The 25736-nt window shown below is 41.2% G+C and overlaps 1 protein-coding gene across 5 annotated transcripts in view; it reads left to right on the top strand.

Moving 5' to 3' along the window:
* RARB (retinoic acid receptor beta) overlaps nt 1-25736 on the top strand; it is a 327800-nt gene that overhangs the window by 217290 nt on the left and 84774 nt on the right. Inside the window, exon 1 of one of the 5 annotated variants that reach the window (XM_071735486.1) lies at nt 18084-18787. The exons of 2 other annotated variants lie outside the window; for them this stretch is intronic. In XM_071735486.1, the coding sequence (XP_071591587.1) occupies nt 18631-18787 (157 nt within the window). In that variant the 5' untranslated portion in view covers nt 18084-18630. Of the gene's footprint in view, nt 1-18083; nt 18788-25736 lie in introns of those variants that run through there. 2 more of the 5 variants (XM_071735485.1, XM_071735488.1) reach the window with 2 other exon arrangements.

The raw sequence follows: 25736 nt of genomic DNA, 5'->3' as shown, positions 1-25736 counted from the left end.
GGTTAAAAAACATTATTTGAGAGAAGTTCTGTTCTATAGCTCCATCATATTCCTCTGCAACATCTGACATGTTTGTGCTTAAGTGTCATATTTCTTCCATACTGTTTGCCCTCAGAGTAGCACGATTAGGTCAGGAGGGTGTTTAAGCCTAGACTGTCAGCCTCCAGAGCTGCCTTATTTTGAAGGTTTGTTTTTAGTCATAATGTATTTGCCATTGGTCGGCCCTGTTCACTAACAAGTGGTCTCTTTTTAATGTGCTGAACATGAGGAAATCCCATGGCAGATAAGGAGGCTACAATGACATGGTGCCTCTGAGAGCCTTAGGTCTAGAGATTTTACTGTGACAAGTCCCCTTTACTAAAAGCTACACAGTCACGCTTCGTTATGCCAGCTTTTCCTCTCTGAAAATCAGGTATAAGCTGAAGTGGACTTTACATCCATTCTGACTTCTGGGTGAGACCACTGAAAGGATTTCTTTCCCTTGGCTTTTGTGCTGAGCCCCATGGTGACCCTGGGTGGTAAATGGTGAGTGCTGCCCCTGGCTCTTTCTGTCGGTGCTGGAAGGTTGGTCTCCATTACACCTCCAAAGGAGTTTGTATCCTTTTCCTTCTGGCATCTGGCTAGGTGACCAACATCCTCATCCTGGAAGAAGTCCTGTCTCCAGAAATTATTTTCCAACCTTCCAGAAATTTTTGATAGGTCCAGAAGGTAGTCGATCACATTCTTTGGGTGGGTCCAATGATGACATCAAAATATTGCATAAGTGTTGCAAGCCAAGTGTAGCCAGTTTCTCCCCAAATTGGGCTGTTCCAGAGGCAGCAAAGAGCACTCATGCAAGGACTCCACCCCTCTGGTAGCAGAGCTGCTTGGAAAGGCAGTTCCTGTGGTAGTTCTTGCTTTCAGCATTTCTCATGAGCTTCAAGTTGCACACCTCACTCATAGGTTTTTTCTCCATTAATGTGTGAGTGGTTCTGATAGTCAACAAAAGCCATAGGAAGCTCTTTGACATAATGCTTCCTACCTGTGTTGGTGGTAAGAGCTTGGATGCTGCAGGGGTTAAAAAACTACCAGAAAAACAACAGGGTCAGGGGACAGACCAAGGTTGGAGTTCATATTGAATTGTCCAGAGCACACAGGCCTCCTCTCCCCAGCAATACCAGGTGTCATCCAGGACTCAGGTAAGTGAGGAACTGTCCCTATAGGTATCCCTAAGCCAGTGCTGCAGTGTAGAAGAAGTTCCAAGTGTACTTGGAAGACATGCTGTGCTTGAGGTTTCAAGTGAGCTCTGGCCCATTTCATTTATGAAAGTAGCTACAGTCAAGAGGAATTGCCTTGCTTGCAAGTAGACCCTCTGGAATTCATGGGGGAGAGTTTTTGCTAAAATGCTGTTTGCAACCAGATTCCCAAACTGGTCAAAGGGTCAGGTGGGTGGTGGCTGCATCTTGACTAAGGCCAAGGCTGATAAACAAGGCAGGTGTACTTTGCTAAAATGCAGACATAAATATCTGTTATTTTCTTGTGTCTGTGGCAATGGGGAATACTTATAAAAAAAAATAACAATTTTTTTTTCCTCTGAGTTGAACTGGCTGTTGCCATATGGTCACAAATAGCTGAAGAGCTAGGTCTTTTTTTTCATGTAAGCTTTGAACAAGCTGTTGTGATCATGACTACAGATCTTGAGGTGGGGGGCAGGCAGGATACACATGCCACCTTTAATAACAATCATGTTATTACAATACTTATGTCTACTGTTAGATTCAGATCCCACATCTATAAGCTTTTTATTAAAAAAAAATCTGGAAAATTTTATCTTCCCACACTGAAGGCTTTTTTTTTTTTTTTTTTTAAATGAAGATATGCTTCTAGTCCCATTGGCAGGACCTTATTAGCAGCACTGAGAAAGCCTCCCAGCAGGAAAGTCATGAGCCCTGAAGCTGTAGTTTTATATATGTAATGTATATATAGTCATTCCCTGCTCCCTCTCCACCATTTGAAGGCCTGTAAGATCTTCCTCTGTATTGTTCTTAGGATTATATTTGTTCAGGATAGTAAACTAAGGGATAAATCAAAGGGATTTTGTTATCATCAAGATTTACAATCATCACTATATTACATACTTGCGTAGGGTTAAAATAACAACTCAGTTTTTATTTAAAGGGGAGATGGAGGGGAGTATATAAAGAAAACTGGTTTTATATAGTTGTCTAGTAAACAACAGTGTGCAAGATTGCACAGCTTGGATAATAATTAGTAAGTAATAAAAAGCTTGTTTGAGAGTATTGTCACTACTTTCTCTTGCCTCTCTTGCAGGTCCTGAATTCCCTTTAGTATATCTGAATTACTCATTGTTTCCAGCCCCAAATGCAAAATAAGTCATAATACTGTCATTCAAATTAAAAGGCACAGTAATAGTAATTTAGCATATCTCTTCATTATCCTTCAGTTTCCTAGCCTTTTTACATGCCAGTTTGGCCATGTTTGTAGGCCATTCCTCTGAGTCCTTAAATTTGAAGACTTCTCCTTAATGAAAACTGAATTGCTCAGTTGACTCTTAAAGAGAAGAAAAAGGTTTTTTAAAATCTCAGTATGAAACTAGAGATTTGGCAAAATTATTTTTCTTCCCATACTTCAATAACTTTATTTAAGGATAAGGGATAATACTGGAGCCTTAATAAAAACCCTTTCATTTAAAATCATCACAGCATCCACTGTGCCTTGGCTTTGTGATAGCCATCACAGATCCTCCATTTTGTCATATGGTTGCCCATGGCAGGAGCTTCTTGAAACTGAAGAACTTTTCATGATAGAGGTGGAGTCCTGCTTCAGTGCCCACAGATTACAAAACTTCTCTTTATACAGTCAACAATGCTAATATGAAGAAGTCATTCAGTCACCAAAAATACTTTCTGTAATGAGGAAAGAGCATGTGAGCTTGTTCTTGGCATTTGTTTCCTCACTGTCACTGTGCTCTTAAGTGGTACATGTAGCCAAGAGTAATTATTAGAAATGGGTTGTTTCCTGAAGCACAGTGCAGACTCTGTACAGCTCTGCATTCTACTGAGTATAAACCCAAGCAGCAGGCATGTGTAAGGTCATGTTGGGATGAGGTGGGTGTTCAAGAGGAATTGAAAAACAACATAAAATTAAACAAGCCACCTTTGGATTCTGCAGTGGAGGACAGCTCAAAAGTATTAATGTTAAACCAGTGGCCAGTGAGAGGTTTTGTGAGGGTTGTTTTGGTCTTGTATAATGGGACTGATGCAATTTTGGAAAAAAAGAGAATCAAGGAATACAACAAAGAAAGTGGCTAGCTTTAGATTAGATATTAGAAAGGACCTCTTTAGTTTGAGGGTGGTGAGACACTGGACATAGGTGTCCCAGAGAAGCTGTGGGTGCCCTATCCCTGGAAGTGCTTCATGCTTGGTTGGATGGGGCTTTGAGCAACTTGGTCTAAGGAGGTCATGGGAGGCATCCCTGCCCATGATGAGGAAGTTAGAACTAGATGAATATTAAGGTCCCACCCTCCCCAAACCATTCTATAATATGACTTTATGAATACTGCTCCATTAAAGGACTGCGGATGTGTTGTAAAGGTGCTTCAAATATTCCCGGTGTGGGACCTTTGGATCCAGGTTTTTTTACAGACTACCAGAAGTCTACAAGAAGCAGAGGGGCAGATGCACCCTTCTCTTCCTTAAAAACTGGCTGGATGACTAGGCCCAGAGGGTGGTGGTGAATGGTACTGCATCCAGTTGGCATCTCATGGACCAATGGTGTCCCCCAGGGATCAGTACTGGGCCCAGTCCTATTCAACATCTTTACTGAGGACCTGGATGAGGGGATTGAGTCTACCCTTAGTAAATTCACATATGACACCAATCTGTCCATCTGTTGGCACATAGGAAGATGGACCTGGAGGGTCCAGAGGGACCTGGACAGGCTGGGTTGATGGGCTGAGGCCAGTGGTATCAAGTTCAACAAGACTGAGTGCTGGATCCTACCTACACATTGGTCTCAATAAACAAATGGGGAAGAGTGGCTGGAGAGCAGCCTAGCAGAGAGGGGCCTGGGGGTACTGGTTGACAACTGGTTGAAGATGAGCCAGTAGTGTGCCCGTGTGGCCCAAAAGGCCAATGGCATCTTGGCTTGTATCAGGAACAGTGTGGCCATATGGACTGAGATGTAATTCTCACCCTGTACTCAGCACTGGTGAGGCATCAACTTGAGTACTATGTACTGTTCTGGGCCCCTCACTTCAAGATGGATATTGAGGTGCTGGAGAAGGTCCAGAGGAGAGCAATGAGGCTGGTGAGGGACAATCCTATGAGAGGCTGAGGGAGCTGGGGTTGTTTAACCTGCAGAAGAGGAGACTCAGGGGGGGACCTTATTACTCTCTACAACTATCTAAAGGGATGTTGTATATTAAGGTGGGGGTCAGGCTCTTCTCCCAGGCAACCAATGACAGGATGAGAGGGCATGGCCTGAAGCTGCACCAGGGGAGGTTTAGGTTGGATACTGGGAAGTGCTTCCTCATGGAGAGGGTGATCAGACACTGGGATGGACTGCCCGGGGAAGTGGTGGAGTCACCATCCCTGGAGGTGTTTAAGGAAAGGATGGATGTGGCACTTAGTGCCATGGTCTAGCTGATATGGTGGTGTTAGGTCATAGGCTGGATTTGATCTCAGAGGTCTTTTCCAACCTCAGTAATTCTGTGATTTTCTGTGATTCTGTGAAATCTTATAATGGAGGCGGAGGTCCTCATTCTGAACTTATATTTCACCCTTTGATTGAGTCCAGATTTAGAGCTTTAGAGAAGGTGAGGCATGCTCTGAGTATCTTAAAATAGTTTAAATTCACAGACTGGCTCTCCATTTCTGTGAAGGACATCACAAAATATTTTTGTTCTGGACCCCAGGTGATCTTTTACTATGGCCTTTTGCTTCCAGTTTCTAGTATCCTAAATAGTCCTGTTAATTACTTAAAAAGCTCTGCTTCCCCAGATGACTTTCCATGGTTCTTGTTGTCACCCTACTGTCTGTTTTCCTACATGTCATCTTTTTTCCCTCCTTTAGTTGAGTAGGTGTTTGAAGTTAGTTTTAAAGCAATAAAATGACACCCATTTATTTACATAGCAGCTGTCAAAGCACGATATTCTGTTCTCCAGAAGTCAGCACACAAAAAAACAGTTCATCCCCTGGTTTGCTATCTCGAAATTGCAGGGACTTGAGTTTTCTAAATCCTTCTCCTTTTTATGAGTAATGATTAAAAAGAAAAAAATTCTACCGGGAGCACAGAACCTCTAAGTTATTGTCACACTGGTGTCACTTGCTAAAGCCGTGTAATAGGTTTGTGGGAGAGACCTTCTGAAAAAAAAGAACTGCTGCTGTATCTTCCAGTGGGAATTCGGAATAGGAAAGCTGTGGCTTAATTCCTGATGGTGTTTGTTTGGCATCAGCCCTGTCTCCCCAGTTCATATTCAGGCAGGAAGAAAAGGGCTGTTGTGTTTTGTTGTGTCTTTGCAAGGGAGTAAAATAAAGTCTTAACTCTTTTTCTTTTTCATATTGGGAGCATAATAAGGTCACTTAAGAAAACGAAAGCCAACCCGTAAGCCTGGGACGTCTCTCATTTCTTTTAACAGCTACACAGTGTGTGCAGCTGAGAGCTGCCAGTTGGATCCTAGCAGGGGAGAAACCACTTCAGTTTGTTTGGTTTGTATATGGAATAACATTTTTCTTGCCTTGGAATACTTGTTTGTCATCACTCCCCCTTTGTGTTTATGTTCTGCTTGGAAATAGTCTCCGTTCTGTATATGTGTTTGCCAGGATGTGCACATAAACAATGTTCCATTATGGCCCACTTTGCATACTCCTTATTTACACCATATACATTCGGTGGTAAACACATAGGGGAATGACAGAGAGCAAACTCTTCTAGGCCCCTTTTTTTTTCAGTTAGTCCAGACTTTCTGCCATATGCTTGCTGAGGTCCCACTTCTATTCATGTTTTTATTAGGTAGAAAAAAAAAGTGTCCAGACTTCCAACAAAGCAGCTTTTGTGTTCTCTGTCAAAAAAAATCTTCTCCTATGAAATGTTGATAGAAGTACCCAGAGCCCTTGTGGGGGTGCAGAGTCTAAATAGGCCCACGGTGAAAGCATGGGAGGGGAGAGCAGGGGAGCTGGGGGTATAATTTTTGCTCCTTGCACACTGTGAATGAATATCACTTAACTTTCTTTTTCTTCCATTTGGAAACCATGGTCCTACCTCTCATCCTGGTGCTCGTTTTTGAGACGTTTTTGAAGAGCTAAAGGCTTCCAGAATTGTAGCTGGGAGAGACGAGAGAAGCAAAATAGTTTAGTGTAGCATAAAATGGAAGTTTGACTTAGAATATCTGCTGCTTAGTAAAACTATAGAACCGTAGTAAAAAAGTTTTACAGTGGCATAAATAATTTTTAGTGACTCTGTGCTTGAAAATGGCCAGATTAGATCTTTTTCTCATTGATTTTATATTTGGTTAATGATTCCAGTCCTGAGATCATAAAGCTACGTAAGATGTAAAAGATACGGGAAAATATCTTTAACCTCTACATTTAAACTACGTGTTTCTTTTGACATTGAAATACTGCAATGACCTGGTAATGTTTTCCAATGTTTTAATTTTTGCTGATGTACAAAAATATATCAGAAGAGCTGATTCGTAATTATTACGTGTGGTATTGCATAAATTTCTGCCTAATTAAAAAGCTTCTAAATTCTGAATAATCAATTTATGAAGGCATGTGGTTTTGACAAATTATACATTTAATTTCGAAAGATTTATTAGAAATGTGACCTGCAGCTAGTTAATTACAACTATAGTACTGATGCAGTAATATGGAGATTGATATAATTATATGGTTGCAAATTTATTTTGATATCACCTACCTTAGTAGCAGGAGATGGGAATACACCTATATTGTGTACCATTTTGTTTGTTATGCAGAGGAGCCTAAGTTTAATGATGTGCATAAATATTTGAGAGGTGCATGTTGGCTTTTGTATGAAAACATACAAGGGTGTAAGTACATTGAACTCAGTCCTTCAGGTTTTATCCTTTTAGAGGCTGTCTTGAATTATGTCAGTGATAGGTTAGATTAATAATGATAAAAAAAATACGGACTTTTTCTTTTTAAAAAATCCACATTAAAAAATTACATTGTTTCTTGCTATTTAATTTTCAGACCACAAAATGTCTTTGAAGTAGTATTCAAAAGTACTTCACCCACTATTTTGATATTTGTAATTTTATGAAATCAACAGCTGGATTTACAAGTGGCCTGCGAGACGGATGAACAGATGGGACAGGGAAGTGTGTAATGCTGAGAAAATGGGGGCATGTTTTAGGACTACATGCACGTAGTCCGTTTACAAACATACAAAGGTTCCCTATTTTTTTTTAAGCAATGAAGAAAAAAAAAAAGAAACTTCAACCACATTCTCCATGTTACTAGAGCAAAGTAATTTCTGGTTTCTTCTGACTTCTTCTGCAGTGTGTACCCTCCATGAAGTGGAGATGCTGGAGGGAGGTGTGAGATACAGAACATGTCTGTGCGTGAGGATGGTGGGTGGGGGAGGAGGAGCAGAAGACTTGGTTCAAGGCTCTTTGAACCTTCAGCAGAGAGTGAACCTGGGTCTTCCAGATGAAAGAAGAGGTGTAGGCTTACATTGGCAGTGTCAATGGTGCCTGCCCTCCTTGGGCTTGGTTAGCACCCCTATTACTGTCAGTCCAATTTTGGGGGTCTAAAAATAAGGAAACAAAGAAGTGAGATGGGTGGTTCTCACTTAATGTGACCAGTAGATGGTCAGAAATAAGCATGTATCACATCACTCTGATCTCTCATTTTCTCCACTGGAAACCTAGCACCTCCTTTTCCTTAATAGTACACAGCTGTGGCTCACAGCAGTGAAGTGTGACCGCAGGAGGTACGCCTGGAGCGAGGACGTGTGCCCTGCCTGGTCCCCAGGGTCCCTGTCTCTCTCTCAAAAGGGAGAAAAACTAATGGGGCTGAATTATAACATTTTGAAAATAGCTTTAGGAGTCTTTGTTGTCCTGAATGTTGACGTTTTTAGATTCAAACTTTGTTCTTCCTGATAACCAGGAGAGCAGGAATATTATCATGCTTATTGAATAGACATATTTGTGCTTTAACTTGCACATATGAATGTAATGCATCCCTAAAAACAAAATGGGAAGACTTCTGTAGTGAAATAATTTAATATTCTTGTGTAAATGATTGATGCTAGTAATTGAAAAGGACTGTTGAAAAATATAGTATGATAAGATTTGCAGCAGTTTTTTAAGAATTTACTGTAGTCAGTCTGGGCAATTTTTGATGGAAGCAACACATTCTTTGACTGTGAAACATTCTCTTATAGATTAACTAAGTACTATCTCTACAAGCTGAGGACATGTTAATGCTTCAGTGATTATCTATACAGAAGTCAATGACTGGGCAAAATTTGGGTGAAAGAGACCACTGGTACTTGAAAAATGCAGTCCAGATAGGATCCCCCCAGGCCAAACATGAACCACTTTATGAAAAATGCATTATATGTTTTGTGTATGTCACAACACCTAATGATATAAAATATAGTTTAGATTGACCTGAACTCCTTGTGTTCTCTGTTCATTGTAGTATCAGCATCCTGTGGTGAGTCAAATAGCTTTGCTTTTACCCTAGTAGCACTGGACTTGTTTTTGCAAACATTTTTTGCAAACCTACCAAATTACTCTGAAGCAGGAGGAGGAAAAGGTCTCTTAAATCATGCCAGATACGTTAACTGGGAAAGGGTTAATCTGCCCTCAGGAGTTGCTATGTAACTGAGTCCTGCTGGGAGAGTCAGGATTTTCAGCCAATGAGACTCAGCCTGACAATACAATGCATCTATCTTGTGTTTCTTATGTGTTGTCAGTTATTGGGAGGTTTTTTTTCTGAACTGGGATTACACTCCTGCTCCTTTCATACTCTCCCACTGAGTCTTAAATAAATGTATTCCACACCAAAGTCAGAAAATAACATCACAATGGTGTGCATTTATCCCTGAAAATGTTCTTTTGACAGCTTTGACTACTGTGTAGAAAGATCTCTCTTGCAGCAAAACTAGAAAACTTTTAAAAGATGAGGTTTCTGAAAGAACTTCAGAGCAGCACATGGCTTGATTTGCTTTCAGTCCTCCAGAAAGCCTTTTCCTGCTCTTCTGTTCTCACCTGTGCACGTAGCCATCAACCCATTTGGTTGTGTGGAAAGAGTGGCTAAAGATCTCAATCTTAAGCTGTTTCTTCCCACCTAAGATATTTCAAGAAGCCAGTATTGATTTTCTCTGCATCCTGATTAGACTCTCCCTTCAGCTATTCCTCTTCTTAAGGCCACTCAAGGCTTGAGGACTGAATCATGAATGCTTGAATTCCTCCTTTAGAAGAGCCAGGTGTGTTTTCTCAAAGTCTCACAGCTAAAGCACAGCCTCTGTGGTTGCACCAATGTATTTGTATGGAAAAGGTGGCACTTCTGAGGGTTTTTCTGTTGTTTTTTCTTTTTTTCCTGGAGGAGATCCACCCACAGTCCCTTTGAAGGCTACTGATAAGATGAGGGAGAGACTAATCTTGGCCTGTAAAAACACTACTTAGGAATCTCTGCTTTGGCTGGTGGGTTCTGATAGGAAGCAAGAGGGTGGAGTGGTATTTGTCAGCATGTCATTCAATTCTCAGTAAGTTTTACACTTTACTTAGATCTTTGTGCCTCATTTTTTCCAGTGAGGTCCTGCCTGATAATTCGTGTTGGCAAAACTCTTAGCCTTCCCTATGTGCTTGTGCAGTCCTGCCTCCAAATGTCATCATGTTCCTGCATTGTTAAGCTAGCAGAAGAGGACTGAGTGTCAGAGGGGTGCACTTGTACTCCTAGCAAGTCTATTTAAAATAAATAAATAGGTGAAATTAACAAATTGTGGACAAATTTAGGAATCCAGCAGGTTCAACTTTTAACTTCTGAAAGTCTTTAAATAACAACTCTTCACTAGCTTGTGTTTTAGTTTAGTCTTTTAGGATCTGATTGAAGAGAATGTGATGCTGTACTTTTAAAGGAGAATTTCAATGTGTTTCTCAGAATGGAAAGTGTGCCCATGCCTCATGCTTGTTACTAAACCTCCTTTGGGTTGAGAGTTACTTTCCCCACCCATCAATATCAGTAATTCCTTGAGGAAGTTGAGCCACAGTGCTGCCTTCTGTCTGGCATATTGTTTGGGATGCTTCGTGACAAAGACCGAACGGATGGATGCAGCAAGGGTGAGATCTTGGAGCCATTTTGAGAAGGAAAGAGGTTCCTTCCACACATATTTCTTTGTGTGTCTCCATATAAAGATGGGTGAAGTCTGTTCCTCTGATAGCGTGTTAGGAATATGTGGAAGATTAGTGTCCCATGAATGAAAAGCCTGTTCTTGAAAACGTTTGCCCCAAACTGTAGGTTGGATAAAAGGAATGTGGGTTTTTCAGTGTGATATCAAGGTCTGTGCAGACGTTTTTGGTCAGAAGGAGGCTCTTGCACATCTTCCACTACATGTGTCACAAAATTCAGAAGAACAAAAAAATCCATGATACTGCACAATGCCTAGGGCAATATGCTATTGAATACCACAATCTCCAAATGCACCCCAGCTCTGTAGGGCCCCTTCAGTTAAAGCACGTGTGTCTGCCACAATTCCCTGAGCATGACCACAATGTGACTGGACATTCAGTCTCTTCTGTGGCCCAGGATGGGAGTCTTGCAGACCAAGGGTAAGGGAACTTGCAGATCTATTAAATCATAGGGGACTACCTTAATCAAGCAGGCTAAGACCTTGCAGATTTTACTTTGTAGACTTAAACTGAAGAAGCCAAGTATAATTTGAGGAACGCACCAAAGAACAAGTTAATCAGTATGTTTCAGTAGACCTTGAAAACATGAAAATATCTTGCAAGCAGTGCATGTTCTGAATGCAAGTGGAGTCCAGCCCAGCCTGATTTTTGCTGGCATCTTGTCTACATTTGAATATTACATTGGTATAGCAACTTAGGGTGAGGAAGCAATCTTTCATTTTTTAGACTTGTGCTTGCAACAGCCCAATCTTGGACAGTTATTGTGGCATAAAAGGGGATATACAGAATCCCTTACCTGTTAGCAGTAGTTACAGTATGGTAACCTCTATGGTTGTAAAACTGACCCCTTTTGCAAAGTTTACTTTTCAGGCTGCATCAACAATAAAGTTACAGTGAAAACAAGGTTTCTGCGAGGACACTAATTCCTCAGTTAATTCACACACTATTGATAGCACATATTCTATAAAAGAATAGGGACATCAGTTTTCCAAGTACATGCCTCAGTTTCAGGCTAATCCTGCCTCGTTTACAACAAGAATTCCTGCAGGTTGTTTCCCAGAAAGTACGTCTGCACAATGAAGATGTGATTGCACAGTGTGTTAGGGCAAAAGGCACAGCAGAGGTTTTGGCATGATGACTGTTACTACCAACAAAATTCAGGTGGTGTCACCACATTGTCACTGCTGTCATTACCTCTGCTGTCCAGGTAGCTATGCCAGCACCTTTTCCAGTCACTCCTTCATTTTGCTTTTTAAGATGCCCACAGATAGGCTACTGGACTGTTCTTTCACAGTGTTTGAGGCAGGTTTGGGAACTTGATAAGCAGAAATTGGATTATTATGAGTACGTGTGTCAAGCTGCTGAGCTGTGGGTCTGTTGGAGGTTACACTAATGGCATAATCCAATCCCATCTGTGACCAGAACTCTGTACAAGTGTGCTTTGGCTATCGCTGGCTCCTGTCATCCCTTTATATGGGTTTTCCCTTCAGCAGTATGGGGTTACAAGCCCTAAATGCTGCTGAAGTCTGTCTTAAGTTGAATAGGGCTCCAGTAAGGTTTAGTCTTTGTTAGCATATGCCTGCACTGAGCAGTGGTTCCAGTTATTGCTTGGTAACTTCATTCTTTTGTTGGAGGAAAGTCACTAGGGCTGCTAACTTTTTGCTAAGTGTTTTAGCTGCTCTTAGTGGAGCCCTAGAAATGCAGTCGTCCCAGTTTCTATACTGATTCTGGTTACAACTGTGTTTTAAGTTTCCTGTGCTTGGAGCTGCATTTATTCTGCATTTTCTAATGTTATTTATTTACACATTGTGAGACACCTTTCAGAATATTAAAACATAAGAAAATACTATCCTTTTATTAAGTAACTTTCTTTTTCTCTCCCTCCCTAAAAATAAAGACAGAAATAAAACAGATACTCAAATAGCTTTTTGGAATCTCTTATTTTATTTTGAATGGAGCTCTGTGCTCTTCGCCTTCAGCCAACCATGAGCATATTTGGCATATAGGAAACCTTATTGTTAGGAGTATTCTCTGCAGATTAATATTCAATATTTCTACTTGCTCTTCTGCTCTTTCCTACATCTTGTTTCTACTTAGGTTTATAGATCTCTCAGCCCCCATTCTCCTTGGATTATATAATGCAATGTGTTAGTGCCATGCATGGCACTCCAGTTACCTCAGCATTTCCATTATAACTCTATGTTTTGAGGGATTTATAGGCTAGCAGTAAAAATCTATTTCTTGGCTAAACGTTGAAGCAGCAGTTTTTGGTCATTTAAAAGGAAAACAAAATGAAACTAACTTTTTTTCCCCCTCACTTCTGTTTTGGTTTTGGTTTTTTTTTTTCTGGCAGCCATTTAGCAGTGGTCTTTGCACTGCAGGATTCTACTAAGAAGTAAGTGTAGATTCAGTATCTAGCCAGTTTTTTTAATGTAAAAATGCTTTTTCTTTTTCTGTCCTTCAAAAATGCACATCATCCCCTCCTTAGACATATGATGTCATTGCCTCTTTGCTAACCTTTCTGGAGCCTACGGCAGTCATCCTTTGGAACCTCAGAGAGGTGCAGTTCATTCTGTTTTCCTTTATTGCAGCACGGAGGACTTTTACAGTGTCTTAACAAAAACACTTCTTCTTTGTCTCAAAGCCCAATAACTTACTATCTCCTTCTGTGTCACAGAGCTACTAACTTACCATCATCCAAAAAGACATTGGCTATATATATGAATATCTAGAGTGTTGGGGGGGTAACATCAAAAAGAAATTTGGAAAGGATATTAAATCTCATGCTTTAATGCTTAAGTGATTTGCTGTTAGAGAACGGTCTATTAGAAAACCTATGGGTGAGTTATGTTTTGCCAATCACTAGAGATTCCTCTATTTTCCTTAAAAAGATCTAGGGGTTGTTGAACCAGTTTGATCATACAGGGCAGTTCTCTTTCCCTTGCTCCAGGCCAAAGGAATATACAATGCAGTATATGGATTCTAGGAGAAACATGGTTGTGTGCTCAGGTTTGTGGAGAAGAATTATTTTTATAGCCTTTAAGTTAAGCAATCAGCACTAAAGGCATCTTCATGAATACATATCCACTGATTAAAACAGACAAAAAGCCTTTATCAGTAAGTGACTCGACGACTGGTTGCACACCCCAGTTTTAGGTCTGGAGCTGTCTAACTCTGCTTTTCCCATCTAAAGTAAAATACTGTTCTGCACTGAATAGTCTTTTGCCAGTTGCTGTTATATTTCAGGCCTGAAGTAATTCTTCCTGTTACGTGCAAATTCCTGTTTCAGTTGTTGCGAGCTGTGCATAGCAGTCAGAAGAAACCCCTTTTTGACTTAATTTCACTGTACGTCATGTTTTTCCATGTCATTTGTGTCGTTTCATGCCAGTAATTTTACTGTTTTATTTTCTTCAGGGCAATTCTTGCTCAGGATTGATATCCATTTCCTCAATATTTAGCCATTCTCTTGTGACCCAGTGATTTTCTTCCCCATAATCTTTTGACATTATTCATGTGCTCGAGACACAAGGAAAACATCCTCCAAGACTAAAAAATACATCTACTGAAGGGAATTCAGGTTTTCAGATTTCTAACCATGTGTCACCAGTTGAGGGAAAAAAAAAAAAAAAAAAGGAGAGAGAAAAAGCTCCAAGCAGAGAAGTACTGTTTCATATTAACATCTATTCTCAATGAAGAGGTAAAAATCAAAGCCCCTGTGTGTGAGGCAGGGTTAGTGAACTGCCCGTGATTCTCCCAGCAACTGACACAAAGGAATCTGTGAGTATCAAAGCTGAGGCAGCAAGCTTAGTGTCAGCTCTTGCCTAGGGAGTAGAAGAAAACATCACTTTGTCTCTGCTTTCACTGCTTAAACACACACATCATTCACTAGTAACCATTTACTCTGCTGTCAAAACTGTTTCAAGAGAGTGCTGCGTTTGATTAATAGTAAAACGCATGCATGCAAAAAAAAAAAAAAAAAAAAAAAGAAGTCTGCTTTCCCTGAGGTACAGTTTGGATAATTTTTGCATGTACTTCTTCATTTTTCCATCCTGTAACTATGCCTGTAAGATTCCAGGAGTACTCTGTTGCTTCCAGTAAAGTCATGTTTATTAGAGTGCCCAGTGCACTCATCCTAATTCTAGTTAATGCAGTGAAGCATATTATGGCTTCCTCAGCCTCTTGTACTAAACAAAAAAAGTGACCAGCACAAACATATGTGCAGTACCTGATTCATAGTGCTGCTTTCTGAATTGTCCAGTGGGTAATTGCAGTACAAAAACCAGAGAAACAGATGTAGAACCTAAACCTTAGCTGTAAAATTTTGTTTTATGATTATGGGTTTCAAATGTGCTATGTCACACTGACAAATCTACAGTAACACCAAAAGAAATAGATTTCTGACTTGAACTTTTGCTTTTTATTTCATTGTGACTAAGAATATGTTTATTGTAGAGTTTCTGCAATCACAGTCTGAGAAAAAACAGATCAAAGTGGTAATGTGAAATCACAATTCTTTTGCACAGATAAAGTGGCAGATACTGGAGGATTGTTGCTTACTTGGACCTCTATGGGAGCTGGGAAGGCATTTAAAATATGTGGCAATACTTAAAGTTTCATTACATTTGAATTAGAGAGCTATTAGTTATCACAATAATTATAGTTAGTGCTGATCTAAATTAGGAAATACCCACCATTTTATGAAGGTAGCTTTTCCCGATAGACTGTTTGAGAAAAACAAGTATCATACTATTTCAAAGTGAAATATGAGATACATAAATTACTGTATTGTAGAAGCAGAGTGTGAGCAAGACCTTAGGCCATCTGAAGAATTTGTTAATTTTGTGTAGTTTCAGTAATAACTGTGAGCATTAGCACAACTATTATTTGTAATAAAACATTGTTAGCTACCTGGCTCATTTAGATACAGTGAGAAAAAGTAATCTTTCTCAATTCATATGCAGTTAACCATGACTTCCTGGCATTTACTCTCAAAAGTTGACAGTCTGCGTTTTGAGATACAACGGGCAGGATTTATTTTTAAATATATTATAAGACTGCTGATGGAATAAACATAACTTTATTTCTGTTTGTCTGATTTTGTTTATTTTAATTCACATGGGCAATATGTTTTTCTTGGCGGAAGCTTAAACTGTGCCTAGAGCCTTGATCGACACAAAACGCCCTTTTCCCCCTGAATTAGAGACTGACAAAACATACTGTGTTTTCTATCATTCTTTCCAGCAATTTTTTTGGAGATACATTACATATTCGAAACCTCTCATGCATTCTTATGTCACCTGGCTAGAATATACTCTCTTTTATTTTAGCTTTGCTACTCAAAATAAAATTGAAGCAATGTAGCCAGCTGAGAACGGCCACAAAAAAATTAGCCATTTCTGTACTTGCATTTTTAACACAGCAAATGCTGCTTGCTGTGCAGATGTGGTTTAAAAAAGCCTTCCCTGAAAGATGGCTTTTTGGATAAATGTGCACTGAGCATAATTTTTGGATTACAGAGTGTCAGGGGCTTCTTCAGCTGAAGGAGTCTGGGCTGGGGGAGAACACGCCAAGGAACTGAGAAAGTCCTTAAAAAGTCCTTAAAAAAAGATGCTGTTAAACTCCAGTGTTTGTAACTCTGCTGCCTGGAGGGAAGACAGGAAAAGAGGCTGCCTGCTGCAGGGACAGCTAGAGCTCTCCCATTGGAGGGGAAGGAGGCTAAGAAAAGCTTTTGTTTTTATCTCTTCAAAAGAATTCACTTCCAGATTGCAGCAGGTCTTTTTGCTGGCCGCTGGTTTTCAACGTGGGTATATCAGTTTCATGGAACAAATGTGTGTGCTTTGTGTGGGGTTTTGTTTTGTGGGGTTTTTGTTGTGTGGTTTTTTGTTGGGGTTTTTTGGAGGGTTTTTTGTGTAAGTTTTTTTTTTTTTTTTTTTAATTCTTGAACCTGTGTGAAAAGTTTTGTTAATACAATCTGCAGGCATTGTCAGTGAACTTCGGTTCATCAAAGGACTTTTTGTGGAGAGGGGACACCACATCCATTAAAGTAGCTGTGCAAGTTCCAGGCTGAGTCTCTCCTCGGCGTTTTTTTCCGGTCTCCAGTTGTGTGCCATGTTTGTGCCCAGCATCCCCTGCTCCACCCAGCTCCCATCTTGGGCTTTTTAAAAAACGAGCAGTAATCAAAGGTTTCATTTTCCAGTCTGCAAATCAGAGCTAGTTTTGGGGTGGGAAATGGAGCCCCTCCATCCCTCAGGAAACTTTGTTCCAGGCCAGTGCTTGGTCTGCTGTGGCTGAGGCGTCTTGGCCCGCTCGCTTAAAATGAAAATATGCACATGGTTGTTGATCTCACTCCTTTCCAGTGGGGCAGAGGGAGTTTTTCCAGGGTGTTTTTAATTTTTGAAGTGTCTATAGGAATAAGATTGGTGGAGGCCTTGATGATATCTCTCTCTGTAAGGCAGACTTTGCATAAGGTGGTTATTTACAAAAAAAAAAATACAGGGCTGCCTGCTGGCTTGGTGCAAATGCCAGGCCAGCATACATGGTGCTGGCTGTGGCATCCTGTCCATGGACCAGGTAAGGCCTTGACACCTACTTCTGCCACAAGGAAGGACTGCCAGGAGTGTGGTTTTGCCAAGACCTCTGCGGGTGTTTTGGTGGGAGCAGCCCTGTGCCTTCAAAATGGCTGTGAAGAGGTGGCCAGGGCTGCCTGGCCTGGGGAAGGGGCAGCCACTACCTCCCCTCCAGCACACTGGGGTTGGTCCCTTTCCTCACGGACCTGCTCGTAGCCTTTCTCACCGCCAAGGAGCTGGGGCTCATTAGCCTTCTGAAAGCTGATACAGCCCCTATGGGGCCATGAGGCAGCCCTGGCCCCTCTTTGCTAATCAGAGACAGGCAAGACCCGGTGGCCCCCGGGCCAGAGAGAAGAGGGGGTCATGTGGATGCCTCTTGCCCCGGGTTCTGGATGGTGGGGCTCTCCTGGGTGAGGATGCCTGCCAAATCTGGTCCAGCACAGAGGCCAGAGAGCATTTGGATGGCAGGGATGGGCTTTGCTGCCCCACTGTGATATACTATCAAGGCTAGGGGGTGGTGGGGAGGGATGGGACCTGCCCTCCCCATCCCAGCATGGCCAGGCCCATGAGGTCCATCATCTCTGCTGGTGGCATCAAGCAGGGGTCGCAGCTGGCATGCACAGAGCTGGGTTAGGGTGAGGCTGCTCCACACCCAGCAGAAGTTGGAGTGAAGCCCATATCCACAGCTCTGGTACGGTGGCTGACGCCTGCCCCTCGCTTGTGGCCTCTCAGAGAGGAAGGGGCAGGAGGACGGGAGAGCGGGGGGGGGGGGGTGGGCACTAAAGTTTCAGCAAATTGAGCTGGAATTTTAAAATCCTCCATTTTCTGCAAGCGCTAAAAAACCCGCTTAATTCTTATCCCGTTTCCCCTCCTCCTCGCTGTTAGGTTTGGGTTGTTTGTTTTGCTTTGTTTTACTTTATTATTTTGGGTCTTTTTGCAAATGGGCTTCCTCCTCCTTACCCGCCGCGGCCGCCCGCTCAGCAGCAGCAGGGCAGCTCCAGCAGGGCTGGGGCTAGCGTTTGCCTGCCTGCTCGCCTGCTTGCCTGCCTGCCTGCCTGCCTGCTTTTTTTGCAGGGCTGCTGGGAGTTGTGAAGGCGTGTGAGAATCCTGGGAGCTGGTGATGTCAGACCGCTTGGGTCATTTGAAGGTTAGCAGCCTGGGAAGGGTTCACGGAAAGTTCACTCGCATATATTAGGCAATTCAATCTTTCATTCCCTGTGACACAAGTAGTAGGAAGTGAGCTGTTCAGAGGCAGAAGGATCTATTCACCGCCGAGGGGGATCCTGAGTCCCTACCGGAGCCGTTTTATCCCGGGGACGCGGGTGATCGGCACAGCGCGGGACGCAGCGGGCACCCGGCGAGCGCCCGAGGAGCGGGACGGACTCTAAAGAGATTTTGGGGGGAAATTGACGGGAGCTAAAACTTGGAATGCATCTCGTATCCCCCCATCTTGCTGGATTGGCTGGGCAGCCTGGAAAATGGTAAATGATCATTTGGATCAATTACAGGCTTTTAGCTGTGTTGTCTGTCATAATTCATGATTCTGGTCTGGGAAAAAGACCAACAGCCTACGTGCCAAAAAAGGGGCAGAGTTTGATGGAGTTGGGTGTACTTTTATGTGCCATTTTCCTCCACACCTAGAGGAAAGCACTTTTGCAGGCATTCTGTGCAGGGGGAATCATGTTTGACTGTATGGATGTTCTAGCAGTGAGCCCTGCTCAGATGCTGGATTTCTACACTGCGAGTCCGTCTTCCTGCATGCTCCAGGAGAAGGCTCTCAAAGCATGCTTCAGTGGATTGGCACAAACAGAGTGGCAACACCGGCACAGTGCTCAATGTAGGTCCCAACTGTTATTTTTCACTTTAAAGCAATTATTATTATAACTATTACTTGCATGTATTTAAAAATGAAATACTTGTGATGAAGCACAAGGGGTAATGAGGGGGGTGGGGGGAGTTCTTATGCAAAGTGTGGTTTACGAGCCCTTTTTTCTCCTTTTGGCAAGAAAGAAGAAAGGAAAAAGGAAAGAAGCGCCGGGCTGCTTTCTGTTTATCCCTTCTCATGCAGCATATTTATCCTAACAACAGTTGCGTAGCCAAACAGGAACACATAATTCTAATCTAATACAGCAAATAGTGGCAAAACTCTGACCAGGAAAGGACAAATTTACGTAACACCTCCGTGTTGTTGTTAGTTTGTTTGTTTGTTTGTTTGTTTTCTTTTACTACTTAATCTAATTTTGTAGCATAGTTGATAATCTGAACGCGTGTTGTCTCGAAGTGCATTTTAGCACTTAAATTAAAACAGCAATTAAAATGCTGCTCTGTGTACAGTCCTTGCAAAGACTTAGAATTGCAGTAGGTAGGTGCCATTCCAAAAATCAGACAGTAGTTTTAAGTTTCCTAAGAAAAGGCAATATTTCTTTGTACTGACCTTGCTGCCACCTTTCTTCTTCACTTTGTTGCTCTAAGAAGTTGCTGTTTTGCTAGAAAACTACTTACTGTGAACACCCTTTGAGTTTAACCATCAATTATTTCTATACCTTGAGATTCAGACAGCGTTGCACTGGTAACAGAGGAGGGAGAGTTAGTGGTAGGACACTTCTGAAAATGAATTATTATGTTATAAGGTATTGATCTGCTGCTGAACTACACAGATTGTAAACAATGGCAGTATTTTAACACCACAAATTCAAGTTTGAGTAATGATAAAAAAGTGCCAGAAAGCATCACCTCATACTCTGCATAAAAGCTTGCAGGATGCTTCAGTGCTCTGACGGTGATTTAGATAAATGACTTGGCTATCTATCAAAATGTTTTTAGCATGCTCTCGGGCACTTCAGTACACCATTAACCATATAAGTCTGTTTGAAATTTTTGTTTTGCAGTATATTAAAATGTTACAAGGGATCAGAATAGTTTTCCCTTCAATTAAGCTTATCTCAAAAGGGTGGAGGGGGAAATTGAAAAATAAATTTTCAAATGTTTAGTGAAATAGCCTGTTTTCCACTCAGCTCAAAAGTTTCCAGTCACCATAAGAAGTTTGTGTGGGTTGAGTAATGAAAACAGAATTGTAAAAATCAGTGACTACCATCCTACAATACTGTAAATGTTTTGATGTCTTTACAATTAAAATTAGACTGTGAAGTTCAGCATGGGATGTTTATTTTCTCCATGCTGTTTTCAAAATGCTTCAAGCAAGATAGAAAACAAAGCTTTTAGTTCAAAATAATATTAGTATCTATGGGAGAGCTTTAGATAGAGGGAGGGAAATGAAACCAAATTTTTTGACTAAAAATTTTGTTTTCCTTTCTCCATGGTTTTAAACTTTAGTATAACTTGAGCGGTCATATTGCGGGAGCTTGTAGTTAAATAAACTTTCCTGGAGTAGGAAACATGTGCCATCATTAAACACTTCCATTTTCAAAATTTTCTTTAAATAACTTCTGGTATAAAAATGTTCTGTTCATTCTCTTGTGTTGCTAATACCTAGAAGCAAGATTCTTAAAAACAAAATATATGGTGTTTGTTCTTGGGCAAGTTAAACACAGGATTACCCTTATCGGAATGGAATGAGTGGTAAATATGTCATTTGCCTAAGGCCTGTGATAAGAGACAAGTGTTGATAACAGCAAAGTTTAGCTAATCAAAGAAACTCATATTAACAAGAGTAAATAAAAACTACAAGGAAATGCATTCAGGAATCCAGTCTTGTAACTTTGTAAGCAATAGGATTAATCTTAACTGCACGGGAATTTAAAATGAGGCCGAAACCTGAATCATAATACGGTTACTGTAATTTGAACTGTGAAGGTTAATGGTATAGAAATGTGGAAAAGCAATTTCATCAGGGTCCAAATGAAGAATTCTGTTAGGTTTCTAGAGCAAGTTTTGGTTTTAATTTCGAAGAAACTGGAAGCACTTTATGTGTGAGGGTAAATATATATAAACGGGTTATAACACACTAAAATTCTTTCAACATGTCAGATTTTATCTTGCATCTCATGAAAGTAATGACAAAACGAGAATCTTTTGTGGTCCACAAAGGTTTTAATGGTGTAAATGTTGCTCCAGTGCTTAAAAATACAGAGACAGCAATGTTTAATTGTAACTCAAGTGTTTCCTGATTCTCTGTTTTTATGAAGACCCCTGTGATTTAATGGAAGGTAGTCATAGCCAAATTTTGAAATTATTCGATGTATAATAGCTAGAGGTTTTGGTCTAATCTGTTGTTTTATTTTTGGCTCTGCCATAAAACAGCCATTGCTTTAGGCCTTAGAAATATTGTTTTGATATAGAAGTGATTGTAGAGTAAAAGGTAAATGGTTGTTGGGGGACCAATACATGGATAGTGTGTACTCTGGACCAGGCCAGTAACAATCCCAGGCAGCATCAGGATTTTGACAGACATGCTGGCAAAATTGGCCATTGCAGAGGTTAGGGCAGAATTCTGTAGGTCTCCAACTTCAGCACATCTTCAGTCTCTTAATCCCCTTACGATTCACTAAGCAAGCACACTCCTGCAGCATCATGAATTTTCTAGTCCACGAGGGTCTGCAAAGTAAAAATAGACAGTAAGGCACAACCCAAACATGACCTTAACTTGTGTGGTATTTTTTTCCTCCCTCCCGTGGGAGGAAAAACCTGCTGTGGGTTTGCAACACGGACGTTAGCCACTGTGTATTGCAACATGTGTTAAAAGCAAAAAAATACCTAATTTTGCACTTTTATGTCTTTATGGTTTGTGTGGTTTTTGTTGTTATTTGTATTGTTATAGGTTTTAAAAGAAGTTATTTATTTGCAAAGAAGATAATGGACTTAGAAATGAGAGTACAACTGACAGTACTTTTAATCACGAGTAATTTTTACTCTTTTTCTTATAAGATTAAAATCAGGTCAGTATAATCAAATTAGATGAGAATAGTTCTTAGGAGGACAAAAGAGTTAAGATTGCAAGAATGACTAATTTATAGCTTTTAAAGTAAGGTACAATTATCTGCACCCTTGTAGTGCAGCCAAAAAAAAATTACTGAGAAAAAAGGAGTAACTTTTGGTGAAATGTTCGCTAACTAAATACTGTGGAATGAGACAGGCCTTGAGACAGAAAAAGCTGCAAAGAATGGCAGTTTTCCTTTGGACTCGAAAAAGCCTATTAAAAAAAGTCTTCATTAGTCTTCATTAATTAAACAGGGGGGAAAAAAAAAGATCAGTCCCAAAACAAGAGTAAGTTTGTTTGGCCTTATGTAGTGTTTCAACTAATTATATCAAGTAGAAGACTTCAACCTACCACGATTTGTTAAGTTTAGAAGAATAAGAAATTTGCTGAAGGCAAAAGTTATGGGTATGGCAGCAGAATGGAATAGGATGTTGAGACTGTTATAGTATAAAGTTGTTATTTTGGTTTGGTGGGAAGTGTTTGCCTACAGAGGATCTAGGAGCTATTAACTTTCAGAAAGTTCATGAAGATGGGACTCCAGAAGGCGTGTGTTTTCCTTCTGAATTGCAGGTTATTGCGATGTTTGGGTCAGGTTCTTGTTCCCCTGCAAGCACTGGAAATACTGGAAACATCTGTGCTCAACGGAGAAAAAGCTCAGTACTTTATATTCTTTCATCTTTCTGAATTTAAAAACAAACATTTTGAAGTGAAGAACTTGTAATCTGCATTCCCAAGTATCAAATTGCTGCAGGTGTGTTTGCTAGCGCCCAGAAGGCAAGATCTGTTTGAACCAGGTTATTTTCTCTAAAGTTTGTCTATAAACTTTGTAGCTAAATCACTGGGACTGATTCGCTTAGGGACACAGTCTTTGTTTAAAGTTTTTATACTTGTAGCTTAATGTTCTGAAATATGCAGTGGAAAGTGTTTGTTTCTGATTTCCTTCATTCAAAAAAAAAAAAAAAAAAAATTGCACGGGGATATTTTTCTTTCGAATTAATCGAAATGAGAACAACTGTTCCCTGCGTGGACTCATCCAGTGAGCCTGATTCAGCTACTGGCAGAGGAAAACTAATGCACGCACACCACTGTCAAAAACTCCTGCAGACAAAAATGATGAGAGGTGTTCGCTGCTGAAGTCAGGGTGGGATAAGCTCGGAGGAAAAGCAATGTATCTTTGGGTGACTCCCCGCTTGCCTAATGAGTCTGTGCAGCAAAGGCGCAACTTGTCAGAACAAAGCCGGGCTGAGGCAGCGCTGCCTCAGAGAGGGTTACGGTGAAGTTAAGGAGTTGAAAGGGAGAGATAATGTTTCAGACAGCTAAGTTAGTCATCCTCACATCCAGTTAAATCCCCACTTAATGCTGAGCCGTCTTCGTTAACCATGTGTGCGTCACGCCTGTACCGCAGCCCGGCCCAGCTAAGGGGCTTTGCTCAGGGGTGCGCGGGGAGCCTTGGTGTGCGTGTGTATGGGGGGGATTATGTTTCCACCCCCCACCCCACTCCCACCCTCTGACACCCGGAGTGAGTGTTTCTGCTCAGGTCCAATTTATACACCGCCCTTCACGCAGCCGACGAAGTGCGGCCGTGGCCAGCATTTGGATTTGGGAGCGGGGTTTGTGAAAAGAGACATTGTGCTCAGGGCTGCTGTTGGCCGTGCTGTGCCCCATCCTATTGAGACCTCAAAAGCAGAGCACAGCTGTGATGAGTTTCCAGATCTGTTTGGCCACAGGGACCGGCGCTGGTATGCGTGCGAGCCGGGAGGGGAAAGGGGGGGAGCATCTCTCTCCCCCTCGCAGTTTCTGCCTGGGGGGCTGGCAGCAGCCTCCGAGCAGCGAATTTACAGGGGCGGGTGGCTGAGGCCAAATTAGTTGTGGTTTCGGAAGGCTTTCCAGAGAGCTCTGCTAGGCTGTAGCTCGCAGCCCCATGAGGAAGGATATCAGTTGATGTATAAAATGGCCAAGGAGCTTCGGTAAATAGACTTTACCCTTCAAATCCAGAGGTCCTGGCAGCCGTTGCGCGGGAGGGTGGGGTTGTACTTTTCCCCTTCCTGTACTTGGACACTTTTGATTATCCAGACTTTCTGGGACTGAGCAGGGCTGCCTAATAACAAAGCCTGGATAATATAATTGCCTAAATAGGCCTATTGTCCTTTTCAAGTCACTGTGCTGTGAAATCTTCCAACTTTTTGCTGAAAATGTAGCATCTAACGTTTAGGTGGCTTGGTGGCTACAGCGAGGTGGAGATCCCTTTCCTTCATTTCTCATTGCCGTGCGGTTGAGAAGCTGATTATATTCCTGCCTCCTGTTGGTGTTTACTCCTTTTGGGAGGCAAGTATTTTAGCCCCTTCTGGCAGGGTAAACTGCCAGAAGTAATAGGCCTGGAAATACAAAGCTATGATTGATTTTGACCTTTGCTCACGTGCATGAAGTCTGTCCCCATGCAGTGTGACCCATGCCACTTCTTGCTGAAATCCAAGCCCTTTCAAACCAAATGGAACCATGAAAATACAAGCCATGAAATGCTCAAAACTGTTCTAAAATAACAGAATAGTTTTCTCTGTACTGCAAGAAAAAGTGTAGGCAAGAGGGTAGCAAAACTGGATTTTCTAGCAGGCAACCCAAGAGTAATGTCTTTCGTCTGCTGCTGCCTTTTTATGAGAACCATATTCTGGGTACAAAATAAACAAACTGGTATCATGTGGGAATGATTCTTCTGTGCAGTCTTTCGGTCACAGTAATCTTAGCTGTTCCTCCTAATTGTAATCAGTAAACAACTTTCATCCAAGAATGTGAATTTTAAACTGTCTTTTAAAAAAATAATCTAAGGTCTGGGATTTTGTTAATCCATTGTTGCATGAGCAAATGGGTTTAAAAAGTTAAGAATGTCAAAAACAGTAGCCTAAAGTTAGCATCCTAAATTCGCATTTCATGGCTTCGTCTCCAAATATGCAGAGCATCTAGGAGCTCCCTCAGCACTTTTAAAACCAGGACATATATTTAAATGTCCAAATAATATTTAGAACCTTCATTCAATATTAAAAAAATTTTAAAGGACTTTCCCCAAGTTATATGAAAAAGTAATTTAGTGGCAGAGTTCACAACATTAGGAGTAGAAATAGAGACACAAAACAAAATAGGTGGGTTTTTTTTTTTTTTTGTGAGCGTGTTCATTCTGTTTCTATAGATATACAAATCCAGTTTGCAGAAGTCCAGGTTTAAACCACAAACCAAGGGGTTTTTTTCCCTGTATTTTGTCTGACTCTGAGATTTCTCTGATTTTCTGTTTGCTTCCTTGCATTAAACTCCTCTCATCAGGTATTAATCTGCGACAGTTTCAAACTTGTGGTATGGATTTTAATAGCTAGATAATCTTCATATAGTCACTCATCATTAGCAGCTGCTCAAGATTGTTTTCCCAATGGTGGATTAATATGACTGTGGTCACTGCACATTTTGCTTATTCGGGGGAGGCCGGGGAGAGGGGAGGGGGAAGAGGGAAGGGGGAGGAGAGGAAAATTTAGCTTCCTTCAGCTCATTTTAGTAATCTGAATAGGAGCAGAGAACTTGCATCATGTGATAGGGCAGCTCACCAGCATGGGGTCCCTGTGTGAGAACCTCCCTTGTACATGACAATCTGATAAGGATATCATGTGGTTTAGAAACACATTCCCACAATGTTCACTTCTTTGTCCCTTTATTTGGGAGTGGGTAGGAAAAAAAACCTTTTAACAAACTAATGCCAGCCCTTATATAACTGACCCCATGCTCTTCGAGCATTCTGCTTGAGCCTTACAGCTTCTTCAAATACTTTTGTTAAGAGAGATGGAAATACAATCCAGCAAGTCTGTGTAAA

The sequence above is a fragment of the Heliangelus exortis genome, chromosome 2 (assembly GCF_036169615.1).
Source record: "Heliangelus exortis chromosome 2, bHelExo1.hap1, whole genome shotgun sequence".
Lineage (NCBI taxonomy): Eukaryota > Metazoa > Chordata > Aves > Apodiformes > Trochilidae > Heliangelus > Heliangelus exortis.
The sequence above is the reverse complement of the archived record's forward strand: the minus strand, read 5'-3'. Positions and strand labels throughout refer to the sequence as shown.